This window comes from Aulonocara sp. 'chitande type north' Nkhata Bay, linkage group LG1, assembly GCF_057382095.1.
Source record: "Aulonocara sp. 'chitande type north' Nkhata Bay isolate Kocher_YH1m ecotype deep benthic linkage group LG1, A_spYH_male_GT1.1, whole genome shotgun sequence".
NCBI lineage: Eukaryota > Metazoa > Chordata > Actinopteri > Cichliformes > Cichlidae > Aulonocara > Aulonocara sp. 'chitande type north' Nkhata Bay.
The window spans coordinates 8,939,704-8,953,358 of record NC_141344.1 but is presented as its reverse complement, the minus strand read 5'-3'; the positions used below and the strand labels follow the sequence as shown (position 1 = coordinate 8,953,358).

The 13,655-nt window shown below is 41.4% G+C and overlaps 1 protein-coding gene across 2 annotated transcripts in view; it reads left to right on the top strand.

Moving 5' to 3' along the window:
• Positions 1 to 13,655, top strand: part of LOC147338653 (transcription initiation factor TFIID subunit 4) — a 107,937-nt gene that overhangs the window by 21,263 nt on the left and 73,019 nt on the right. For both annotated transcript variants that reach the window (XM_086259056.1, XM_086259140.1), the window contains 4 exons: positions 474 to 563; positions 1,622 to 1,831; positions 6,564 to 6,639; positions 7,720 to 7,834. In XM_086259056.1, coding sequence (XP_086115182.1) covers positions 474 to 563; positions 1,622 to 1,831; positions 6,564 to 6,639; positions 7,720 to 7,834 — 491 coding nt within the window. The remainder of the gene's footprint in view (positions 1 to 473; positions 564 to 1,621; positions 1,832 to 6,563; positions 6,640 to 7,719; positions 7,835 to 13,655) is intronic.

Sequence of the window (13,655 nt, the reverse complement as noted above, 5' to 3'; positions counted from 1 at the left end):
AATTTTGGGGCAAGTATTAGATTTACAAAAACTGCTAGGGACCTGCCGTATACCTCTTTTTTTTTGTAGGCAAATAATTTTAACACCATGTTTCTCATGTATCTAACTAATTTAATGAAATCATAACATGGTAAGTGTGAGTCCATTGTTTTGGGGTTTTTTTTCCCTTTTTGTTTTGCGGTGTAACATATTTTAAATTTTACATTAAAATTGACACTTTTCTGTGTCGTTGTATTAAATATTTCCTACCTGTAGATGGCAGCATGAAACTCTTTCCGAAAGTCTCTTTTTTGTGTCATGAATTTTCATCTCATACAAAATGTGCACCTTAAGTTGTACCCTGAAGTTTCAGGATGGAATGGTTGATGATTCCTTCTGGTGATGGGCTTTCATCTAACTGTGCTTATACCCTCTGGTGTACTGCATGGCTTCTCTTTTGAAATTTAATATATTCTTTACTCTTAACCTGACAGGATGCCAAAATCGAACCGGAAGAGTTCACCAGCCGACTACAGACAGAGCTCAAGTCATCTCCGCAGCCTTACCTGGTACCCTTTCTCAAGGTGAGGTTCTTGCTAGTTAACTTCTTTTTTTTAACCTTCTTCCTAAGCTATATCATCCATAAAACTGATTCCTACACTGACTAATGCAATGGCTCATTGAGCTCATCTTCTTTATAAGTCTCTGAAAGTGCCTATCTAACATTGAACCCTACACCTCTGTCATCAAGTAGTCTTCTTAACCTTGGGCCTGTTTATTCAGTTTATAGCACCTGTAGATACTTGAAATTCTCATCCATCCATCCATCCATCCATCCATCCATTTTCTTGTGCTTAACCAATTCTGGGTCCTGGGGTCTACTTGAAATTGACCCCTAAAATTGTTTTCTGAACTGCCCCTTATCTTTCACCTCTACTTATTCCCTAACTTGGCTCCTTAAGCTGCCCCTCATAGATTTTTCTGAAATGATCCCCCTAAAGTAGTTCTTTGCATGGGACCACAGTCAATGTTAGCCTGGTCTGACAGTTGAATGAGACACACACACACACACACCCTCCCTCTGGCCTGACTTCTGACTGCGGTGACGGTGGCCCCTGCAGCCATTCCAGTAGCCAGCAGGTTTTTTTCAGCCAGCCATGATGAGCATCACATCAAGGCACTCACCCGCCCAACAGGGCCACAAACACATGGTGTCAGGCAATGTTAGGTCATTTACGTCAAAAATCTGCCCTAAAATATTCTCTAGCGAACGACATCAGCTCCTTAGGTCAACTGACAGTGAGTTATCATGCTAATAGTTATGGTAACACTGTATACAGTTTTAAGCATACTGTAGGTTTATTATCCTGAATGCAAATTAAACAATTTCAGCACACAAATAAGCATTTTTTAAATAACAAATAAAAGTCACATGAATCATTGTGCAAACATTCTACAAACATGTGGTCACATGCATCTGCAGATATTTTTTAGCTGTCTATAGCCATATTTTTTTGATAGCATTATGCTAAATTAGCCAGTGACCACAGCGGTAGTTGTTGCAGCTGTGTATGGTGCTTTGTAATGCATGTCTATTTCTCTATATGACTGTAAACTCTGGCTGCCCTCTATCCATCAACAGAAGAGCCTCCCAGCCCTGAGGCTGTCTTTGCTGAATAGTCAGCAGTCTCTGATCCAGCCCCCGCAGCAGGGACTAAAACCAGCACCCTGTGGCACCCCTCCTGCCATCGTCGCTGGGCCAGCTGTCCGTATACGCCACCCTAATAGTGTCAGCACCACTACGGGTGCCAGTGCATTGCCCGCTGGGACGCTCGGACATGCAGCCGCAATGGTATGTATAACGTGGCCCAGTTGGAAGAGTATCCAGTGCAGACACAGTCATCACAATGTTTAAATTGGGAGTTGCTTTTTAAAACTTTTTTGTCCAAACACAAGAGTTTGTTCCCCAACATCACAGTCCAAATGAAACTACATGTGATCTTTGAAGTAAAATATAGCAAATATAAAGATCGATCCTAAAATGTGTAAATGTTCATATGTGTTTCATTTGTTTTTTGTTTTTTTAGCCATGTCCAGGAAATGTGTATGTATGTATGTATGTATGTATGTAAGGTGTCTGATAGAGCAGAAGTTGTACAGTAAATGTGACGCATTTTCCCACAACAGCCCACCATGCATTTAAAAAATGGTAAAATGCAATGAATCCAACCTGCTGGGGGTAGTGTGCTTGTTGATGATGGGTTTTGTTATTTTGGAGCAAGTCACAGTGTGACACCCAACTCACAGATTCACTGAGGACTCATATATTTAAAAAAAAAAAAAAAGGGAAAGGGTGACCCAGGCCTACCCATTTTCTGTCTTTAGAAAATATTTATTTTGTCTTATAGGTTGTTTGCGTAATGTGCAAGTGGCTCCACTGACCATAGCAGATGGCAAAGCACAAGTATCCAATTAGAGGTACTCAATTTACAAACTTTGCTGTTACACTGTTAAGTTGCTCAAAATGGGAGGTGAGAAGAAGTACTAATAACAATGTCTGGGTTGGAGAAAGAGCCAGAGAAAGCATATGGAGAAATAAAACAACTTTTTAACAGAAAGGTTTAATTTTAAAAGATGGGAAAGCTAAGCTATGTCTAAGAATAAAATAAAAAATAATAAGGCAACAACAGATTATTCATTGATACCACACTTCTTCACAAGCATGATATCAACTCCCAACACTTATGAAGCTCGATCACCAGGCTGACCAGCTGCTCTCACTGGCTTTTTATACGTGAATGCTGAATGCTGAGTGAAGTCAGCTGTGACACCTGAATTCACCTGAAAGCAGCACAATACACCCACACAACACCACATAGTAGGTCTTTTAAAGCTATGACATAAGGTTTGTCTCTTTATTTGTAGGATTTTGAAAAATTTGTCAGTGAATTTGGAGGATTTTGTTGTCAGACTAAAGTAGTTTTAAACATGAAGGTTCAGTTATTCCACAAAGAAGTCATTTGGAGGCATTACATTAAGCTAGGAATACATATGCCTAACACAGAGGACTGTATTATATGTCTTTGTGAGCTTTCTGAAGGACTATTTAAAGATCCTTCCCCCAGTTTAATGGAAACAGTTTAACACCACCATCTGTCCTACAAATCTGTGATATGATTCTTGGTATGCAGTACAGTCTCTGTGATGGTTAGTCACACCCATATGTTGCAGATTATAAAAGTGTCATGATTATTTGTGTACAGGAGTCAAAGAAGCAGGAGATTCAAAAAACGACAGGAAGTAAACCTACAAAAACATCGAAACGCCACGAAACCTGGGCTGAGCGCACACACTGAGGAAACACAGACACTACAACAAAAGGGCAATGTGAAATTGTTGCCTATTTATACAAACTGACACGCTCTAAGAGCTAATCAGGGGAATAGGGAACAGGTGGGGAACGAGGAACAGCTGAAGACAATTAAGACAGTTAGGAACAAGACCAAGAAGACAAATAAACCTGGAAGTCACTGACTGACAAAGAGACAAGACTCTAACACACTTGAACTTGACACAGGGGAGACAAGGGGGAAGGCTCGGAGAAACACAAGAGATTATAGAAAAGGTTGAGACCATCTCAACCTTGCCCCTCTAACTTTGTCTCCAAACGCTCAACCTGTGCTGTCCCTCTGATATACTCATTTCTAATCTTGTCCGTTCTGGTGACTCCTACTGAAAATCTTAACATCCTCTACTCTGCCACCTCCTGCTTGGCCTCCTGTCTGTTTGTCAGTGTCACAAAAAGAGGCCGAGCTTTGCACCTAAAGGTAGAAAAGAATTCAAAGTCCCAACAAAATTCATATTTCAGGGTCAAAGACGCAGTACCATGACAGAGGGGGACTGTACCAAGAAGCAACAGCCTTACTTTTTCTTTGGTTTTTTTTACCGTTTGTCTGATTTAGTTTCCAGATTTGATTTGATTGTTTCAGTTATATTTGAAATGTTTAAATTTTTTTAATTAATATTAGCCTTTATAATCATAATACTGTAGTCGGTAGTGCCAGGAGCAGATTTAATAAGTTCAGACAAGGTATTGCAGAACAAAAACCTGGCTCAGAGTCAATGCCTTCTTTTACTTAATGTATTGAATAATATGACAATATTAGCAAAGACTAATAACATGGACCTTTCCTCTATATTTCTAATTGGTTTGGTATTTTTGTTAGTTATTTTCTGTTAGTTTTCTATCCCCAGTTTCAGATCGTGGTATAGTTTTAGTTAACTATAATAACCGCGTTGTGGATACTGAACGTGTGTTTGTGTCTGTGTGTGCAGATGTGCTTGTACATTGAGAATCATGCAACCCCACAGAGCCCAGATGTCTACAGATGGGTCAAGTGAGGTCAGACTCAGATTGGTCTGGTCCAGGCAGAGTAGTGGGCAAGCTAGAGGGGTGTCTCTTTTGTATTTCTCTCTCTCTGTTTCTCTTTCCTTCTCCCTCCCTTTTTCTTCGCTCACTCCTTCCTGGTTTACTTGGGCTGTCACTTGCATACACACACTTTCTCTCCATGCCTTTCACTGTATCTGCCCCCGCATCACCCTCTCATTTCTCTCCCTCTTTCCCTCCCTCTACCCGTTAACCGTTGAAGGGTGAAGCGAGGTAACTAGGTCAGCCCCAGGTCAATTTTAAAGCAATGTGGCGGCCGCAGTCTATGTCCAGAACATGCCTCTGGTCTCTCGCTCTCCCCTTCTCTCTCTCTCTCTCTCTTTCTCTCTCTCTCTCTCTCTCTCCCTCCCTCCACACACACACACACACACACACACACACACACAACCGCAACATAAGCTATCACACAAAACATTAGTAAATGATCGCCGCTGGCACGTCAACAGTCTGAAACCAGAACGCTAGTTGAATTAGCCTAAAAAAAATCTGTTCATACTACAGTGTTATGGGAAAGATTTCTTGTTGTAGTAAAGTAGAGTATATAGATGTGGGCTTACGTTATTTAAGGTTTCTTATTTAATTACAATTAATGCTCCAGGATATCCAATAAGCCACAATCATTTTTGGTTTTGAACCCACAACATTTGAAACAATGCTGTGTTTCAAATGTCAGGGGTTTAATTAGATAAAAAAAGAAGTATTCTATGTTTCTAAACACATGGAGGATAGACCACTTAATAAAGACATTATTTAGAAAATCAAAATTAGATATTTTTAATTTTATATATATATATATATTTTTTTTTTATATTTTTATATTTTTATATTTTTTTTTTGTATTGTGCCAAAAGCTATATGGGAACTAGACCATAAACTTCCTTGGGGCAAATTTTATATGAGGTGAATGGCCTTGATGAAAACTCGAGAGGTGTAAGTAGGCCGCACCACCACATACCATAACAGCTCATTCTTCATTGCAACAGTGTGCAGCGTCAGTACATGTGATGTTCTATGGATGTTTGAACTAAGAGGTTGAAATAATATATTCTAACTTTGCTGGTCAAGTTATTGGGCATCAACAGCAAGGAAAATGAATAATTAATGAATAATAAATAGACATAAATAGTATTTTTTCTGTATTATTGTTTGAAATCTGTTTCTCTCTTTACATAAAACTAACATGTTATTCTTTAATCTAAAAAACATCTAACATTTAAGATCGCTCTAGATGTTAAATGTAGGAAATATGAATCATATGAAAGATGAGCAGTTTAGGTTTAGTGTTATTCCTTCTGCCCCTGATTCTAAAACTTCTTACCTGAGGGTTTCCCCTCTCTCTTAACTGTGTCGCCAGCTGGCCAGAGGTGCTAGCTATCTTTGCTCATTCTGAATGTATTTTTCTCCCGTTCCCCCCCTTACTCGCAGACCCCTGCAGTGGATCTCTGGGGAAAATGGCCTCTGTCTTTTTTCAGTAGCTTGAACAGTAATATAGCATGTGTCAGGGAATGGAAAACAAGGCTAAAAAATATGCAGCAAGAAGCAAACTGGTAGGAATGGATGGCTGAGCCTGAGGCTCGGCCCGTAGCTGCTACCAAGGAAGGAAGTGACTCTAATAGCCCAGCATACTCTCCCACCCCCCGCACCTTCTTCTTCTACTACTTTTTCTTCTTCTCAACTACTTTTTCACCGTGGCCTTGACTTTTTATTGCCTTTGTCTTATCTGCAAATGCAAGAAAATGTAGGTCATATACAGTGGGAGAAATCCATCCTTCTTGTGCATTTAATTTGATCTCTAGTTTCTCTGTACTGTGTGGAGATAGCCACTGTAGAATTCACCACTCTTGTATGTATTATGCATTTATTCTGTATATACTGCTGGTATTTTCACTGTGTTACAATTGAAAAGAAATCAATATACAAAACTCAAGTGGGTCTAGGTCTACAGATTATGTTTTTTTCCTATCCAACTATGACAAAAAGTTTGATTTTTCACTTTCGGTTTTGGGGATCACACAAAAATTGAGCAATGCTTTAGTAGGTGTTCAGTTTCATCCTTTTTAATTTCCATTCTTTATCTCTTCCTTCTCTCCAATTGTTTCCTTCTGAGAAATGCTACAATAAAGTTTTGCTTCCTCAGGGTGTCAAGACAGGAGGCACTGTTGGTGGCCAGGTCCGGATGCCTGTGGTGATTACGCAGTCCATCAGAGCGCAAGGTAAGACATCTGCAGGCCTATTACAGACACATTTGATTGAATTCAATTACATGTACAATCCCCATTCTTATACCAGGCATTTGGAGGACTAAAGTATAGAAAGATGAAAGATTGAACAAACATTTCTTTATATTTTTGGAAACTTTGACTCACGGTTTTCCTCTGATTCTGTTATGCAATATTTACATCCTTCGATTAAGACACCATTGCAGGAAAAATATTCAAAGACGTTCAGCCTTAGTTTAAATGATGAACCAATAAAACAGGTTATATAGCCTAAGATGGCCATTAGTGAAACCGTAAATGTTCTCTCGGTAGGCTGAAGGATGTGTAAACAGGCAGGAACCATAGAGAGAACAGGTGTTTTTTTTTGTGTTTTTTTTTTTTCCTGTCTGGTTATAAAGCCTTCTCAAACATTTGCGCTACTGCTTACTCACACTGATTCACAAACACTCTTCCCACAGAAGCCCACAAATATCGCCCCAACACCAACCGGGTGTAACGCTCCCCTAAGAGAGCTCTGTGCTCTCAAGTGGTGTGTGAAATGAGTGTATGTGTTTGTACCTGTTTGTGCTTGTGCGTTTGTGTTAGTGTGTGTGTGCGTGCGTGTGTGTACAATCGGAGGTGCATACAAATTTGATCTGCCCCCTTCCCCAAGATTGCCTGCAGTGAAAGATCTGTAGGTTGTTTTATGCCCATAAATTGGAATGCGGGGATAGTTCTAAAAATACTTTCCTGTGCCTCTTGGCTAGGAACATGCCTGTTAAAATCAAGTTTAAATTCACTCTGGCAGTCCTTGTGCCTCTCTGGAAAACGTGTCTCGGAGCAGGATGCGGTTTAGGAGTGTAAGGAAAGGCGGTGAAGTGCAGTGATATTGACAGAGCGACGCTCTCCGCACCAACCTGGGGAGAGCGACAGCCCCTCACCCTCACCCCTGTGAGGATGACAGAGACAGCTGAAGGTAGTCGTTAGACAGAATAAATATTTGATGCAGATAGAAGGGGACACTTCAATGATAACATTAAACCTTTCCTTTTTGTTTAGTGTTTTCTTCTTTGTTCCCCCCCCTTTCTTTAACAGGCACAATGGGAAAGGGAGCCATAATCCAAGCAGGCAAAAGTCCCATGGGCCTGCCTGTTCAGATCACCGGGAATCAGAAAAACAAGCTCAATGACCCCGGAGGAGGCACATTCAGGTACAACTCCTCTCGCCAGGAGAGTGACTGTGGAGCATGTTATTTGTGGCTGCCAACACATGGGGGCAGCATTTCACTAAAAAGCTTCTGCATGACTACAGGCTACACTCTCAGCTAAGGCTGTGAGTGTTTATCTGAGTCGCCTGCCTGGCCACCTGGCTGCCTGCCTGCCCGACTGGTTGATCGGTGGTCCTTTCTTCCCATGCCCACCACATAGCAGCACACTGTCAGTTAACAGATCACCCTCACGTTCGCCTTCCTCGTGTCACTGTCACAACTCATCGACAGGATTCCAAATGAGCTACCGCTTAATTTAGAAATAAGATAATTGTGCCCATATGGTTGGAATTTCTGGATGCGGTTCTGAAAATACCTTTTGGTTAAGTCAAACATACAGTATTTAGCCTGCAGCTTTCCTCTCTCTCTCTCTCTCTCTGGTCTTGTCTCTGCTTCAGCTGTGCCTTTGTCTCGAAACATAAAAGGTTCATCGCCCACATGCTGGCCTTTGCGGTCCATGTTTTGTGTGAGTCTTTATGTGTTTTATGTTTGCATACATTCCTCTATTTGTCTGTGTTTGTTTGTGTCTCTGCTTGGGTGCACATGAACATATGTGTATATTCCAGAAATCTAAGAATTTGTGTGTGTATGTGTGTGTGCATATCCAGCGTGCTTGTACACATGTATTGACAGGTGCCGGAGGTTTAGGATTGCCCCTGTGTGACTGGGACAGGGCAAGAAGAGTCTGGGTCACATGGGCCAACGGGTTCATGGTAATGGCTCCCATCTCCTGAGGGGAAAGGCAGCGCCCTGGGCTCTGATTGATAAACCAATAAATCTTTAGCTGCGTTGGTAATTAAGCTGTCAGGCTCGCTTGTTACTGGCGACCTTTTTCCCCCCTGCGGTGATCACAGGGGCCTACTACACACAAATGCACTGGTTTCAACACAAGTCCAATAACACACAGTACCACTGTCACGGAAGAATCATGTCAATGATATTTTGTAGTTTATTTTCTCTTTATCCGGGTCAGGTGACATTTTGCCTGCTCTTCATTTTATGCGTTAGACACTTTATTGTCTATATTGTGCAGTCAACCATCATTGTTTTCATCCCTTTATTTGTCTCTTTCGTTTTCTTCCAACGACGCATACACGCTGACCTTTCTCACCATCACACTGTTACTTGAAGTCACATATGACTTTTCTGACTCCGATATAGATTTAACTGTTTGATGAGTTGACCTCCGTATTGTCGAATTATCTTCATTTCTCACTGTCGCTCCTAATTTTCCACTTTACTGAAAAATGCCTGTGCGTTAAATTCTTAACTTGTTAATGTTTCGGCTGGACCTCGGTTGGTTGCTTTTTTTATGCTGTTACGTTTCGTACCTGAGGATATAAACATGCTGGAACAGAGCTCATTGTTACAAGGTGATCCATCTGACGCCACACTGTCTTCACACCACGTCCAGTCAGACGCGATGACTTGTGTCTGTGAACAGTCGCTGTTTTTCATGTTTACCATGCTGAAAAATGCAGACAAGTTGTTAAAAAAAAAGTTAATTTTGAGTTCCTACAGCCTTTTAAAGACGCTAATATTTAAACACCAACAGCAGGTCATTTGCATAAAATAGTCAAGTAGATCAGATTTAATTAAAAAATGTGTGCCACTGACATAATTTCAGTAATTACTTAGAAATCAAAAAAGGATTAAGACAAGTGGCCAGCACACAAAAAAGTCTAAGTGAACTAAAGTCAGGGGGAATTTGGACATAAAGCCATTTTGACTTAACTGCTTCCTTAGCAGAATTAGAGGGGTGTAGAAGGTATCTGTTGACTGTAATAAAGAAACAAAAAAACAAACAATGGTCAGTCAGCATCTCCGTGCTCTCCCCCACCCAGCCTGCACCATGTTCAGCTGCAGTCTGGGACTGATGTGTGTATGGCTGTCACTCTGAACCGCTGGTCCCAGCAGGCCAGCTGTAGCACAAACACACACATACACACTGCAGGGCTTGTGGGGTTTCCAATGTAGCTACAGCCTTCTGTGTAAGTGCTTGTGTCAGTGTGTGCGCATGTGTGTGTAGTTTACAGTACAGAGTGAAAGCAGCTGTCTCTGCGTCCCCCCCTCTACCCCTCCTCATCTCTCTGTAAACACTCGACATCCGCTGTAATCACTGGCGAGCCAGCCGAGGCCCTCAGCCCTCTGCCAACCTCCGAGCTCAGCCTCAGCCCCTCAAATCCAACCCTGTGCTTCATGGTGGACACACATCCCTGCGCATTAACGAATACTGGCATGGTTGCATAGGAAAAGACACACAGATACACATGCAAAATTAGGATCAAAAGTTTTCGTTCAGATCCAGTGGACGCAAAAGTCCACCAGCTCTTTTCCATCATGTACCAGCAAACTGACTTCATTATGCTTTGCGGTTATATCCTTTGTTGCTGTATAAATTGCTATGTGATGTGCCCGTTTTGCTAAGAAGAACTTTAAAAGTAAATTAGAACTTAAAAGTGATCTCTGAAAAATGTTGATGTTGCTACTTGTAAGCACGGCAACCACAAGATTCGATTATGTTGAGATTTGGGGGAAAAATTGACGAAGAATGAGCAGAGGTAGCTAGCACCTCTGGCCAGCTGGTGACAAAGATGTTCAAAAACTCCAAAGAAAGTGGCAGCACTCCACATAGATACAGGAACGTTTAAAATGCTACAAAATATACTTATGACTCTTAGCATTGATCAGATCGTCACCTACATCACACCATTTCCTTGCCAGGTATTTTAAGTGCTTGGGAATATTAACAGCCTGAGTGTTGTAATGAATTAATAACACTTACCCATTAAACATGAAACAATACTTGACCTGTTGTTGGTCTTTGGAAGGCTCTTAAGCCTATGCTATCATTCATTTTGGTCATTAACACATGTCCTGTCAGCTGCCCATTGAACTTAAGGCTGTTTTATGGAGAATACTTCTCCAGTGGCGCATGTCTCTCAGTGTGGGCACAACAACATGCATGGCCTGGGTGTTAGTCACAGGGATCAATCAGGGCCCCCTGCCTGGGCACAGAGACCTTTATCCACAGGGATAAAGGGGGTGGATCAGTGTGGTAGTCTTGGAGAAGGGGGAGGGGGGCGGAGGAGATCTGAATGCACCCCACACCTACACAACCTCTAAACAGCAAGTGCAATTCTCCAACCTCCTATGGCATGCCCTCGCTGAAACACAAGCTTGATGTGGAAACGACATGCATATGTATTTATGTGGCCTCTGGCTCCGAGTCCCTGAGCCAACCCAAACCAATAACTGAGAGCCTGCTCTTTAGCTTCCGTGGAAGCTAATTGCACATCTGCTTTATTAGTGCAGAGATATAGTCGGGAATATTTTGCATTTCATATCTCACTCTCTCCTTTTAATGTCAGACCTGTCTTTAGCATTCTCGTTTGATTTCAGCCTTGGTGATCTCAAATGGCCCTGAAAACAGATCATCAAAGAAAAAGGGATTACCAGAATTTTTGGATACTGGTTGATATTTTGTGTGCCGATACACAAAATGTTAACTCTGCAGATCCATTGTAAATAATTATTCAAACTACACATACATTTCCTGTAAAGAAATCCTTGGGCTATAGTGCAGCTATAGCTGTACCATCTTGATTTAAAAATAGCACTTTTTTCCTGCAGTATAAATTGGAGATCTTGACCCTATGGTATTATTTTATTTTTTATTACTCAGATAATGAGACTCCATTAGTACAGTGAATACATCTTTTTCCTTTATTCTTCTTTTATTCCAAATAAGTTAACTTTCTTTGTCATTTTTAGTCAAATTATTTGAAATAATACTACTAATAATAAAATGCTCAACTGTTAATCCATGTAATATTGACCAAAAGAATCACTGAAAACCTTTTTATGTACTGAAATTGTATGTACTTGATTTAATTCAGTGGTTCTCAAACTTTATCTCACATGCACAACTTCAGAAGCCAAAACAACACCCTACACTTCTAATTTGTAATCAATCATTAACAATAAAAATGGATCCAAGTTGACCTTCAGTGAATACAGGTTAGAATGCTGTCGTTCCCTTTGTAAATCACATTAACTCAGCTTAGTTTCATTCGATATTTTCCCCCAGTGCTCCATGCCCCACCTGGAGTGGCTCAGTGCCCACCCCACAGTTTGCTGTAATATAACGGTTCATGTAAAAGTAGCCTAGCCAGTTTTGCAGAGATTTTCTAGTCTAAGACTATGTGATGTGTTCTGCCAACATGAGATTTCGGTCTCTCTCTCTGTCTTTCTATCTTTGTCATATGCAAGAAATATATTCATCTATTCTCAACCCTGAGAAGAAAAGCTTTTCATAACCTGAACCTTTTCCCACAATGTTTTTAGTTCACCTAAAAGAAGCCAGATTAAAAAAAATGAGTAAAATATTTTTGGAACCACGAGTTCAGTGCACTACACGACTGTAATGAAATTTGGCATGGTGGTGGGTAGTTAGCACTACTACTGCCTCACACCAAGAGTTTCTTGGGTTTGAATCCACAGGTCATCTGGGGCCTTTCTGTGTGGAGTTTGTGTGTTTTTCCCTGTGGCTTTGTGGGTTCTCCCTGGGTACTCTAGCTTCTTCTCACAGTCCAAAGACATGCATATTTGGTTAACTGGCAGTTCTAGGTGTGAATAGCTGTCTGTCTCATTTTAGCTTCCCAACAGACTAGTGACCTGTTCAGGGTATACCCTGCCTCTCACTCCAGCTGGGGCAGCTGGCACAGGCACCAGCCCCCTTGTGACCCTTAATTAGACAAGCAGGAGACAATGGATACATGGCTATATAAAGCAAAACCTATAATTTTATGTCCTGACGTTCAGTTTACAGAAAAGACTTATGATTATTGTCATTATCATATTATCATCACATTATTGTCATCAGGTTGAGATTTTGCTTTGGCTTTGAGTGATCTTGTGTAGTCACTTTTCCATCATGGACATTGGCCTGATGTGTAGTTTTTAGTTTTTCTTTACTTAGCTGGTTGAGTATGGCCTAAGGTGTGTGTGTGATTTTAAGCCAGGTCAAGTTATCCATAAGGACGTGATAAAGAAAGGTGCACAGCCTGAGGTGCAACACAGATCATAATCCTATGCATCCACGCTTGCGTTGGTGTGTAGATTTTCTCTGTGAAGGCTTAATTAGAGAGCTGGAGGAGAGGAGGAAAAGACGAGAGAAGGTTGAGGTGTGTAGAGTTCAGGGAGCTACTCTAATCGTCTTTGTCAACCTCCTGCCGTGGTGTCAAGTTTCATATCGGCTCTCCGCGGCCGCAGTAAGGAGCAGGAGGGCCTCGGTGGGGTGGACTTGGCTGACGGTGTGTGCCCACACCCCGAGACGCCTGAAAGAACTCGGTGCCCCGTGCTGCACACATGTGTACGCAAAAGCACAGCAACACACATGTAAACTCTGTCGCAAACCACAACAGTGGCATGAACGTAAATGACTACGGAGGTTAGCCAGTGAGTGGCAAGAGGCCACTCTGTGTGTGTTCTGTGGTTCTTTGTTCTCTCCGTCAAAGCCACTCAGAAAATCCGCTCCTCGCTCTAGGCCAGTCCTGTAAGCACAACATGTCACTGCTCTGCTAATTCAGGCCAGGATCATAATCATTACTTGCCAAGTATAATAATTGTAAAGGAATTTTTCCCAGTGACAACTCACAAAGAAACTTGCAGCCTTTTACAGAATATGTAAACCTCTTTGAGAAAGAAACACAGTGACCATAGCACACATTCTGCATGTTTATACTCCTTTGTCTTTGCTAAA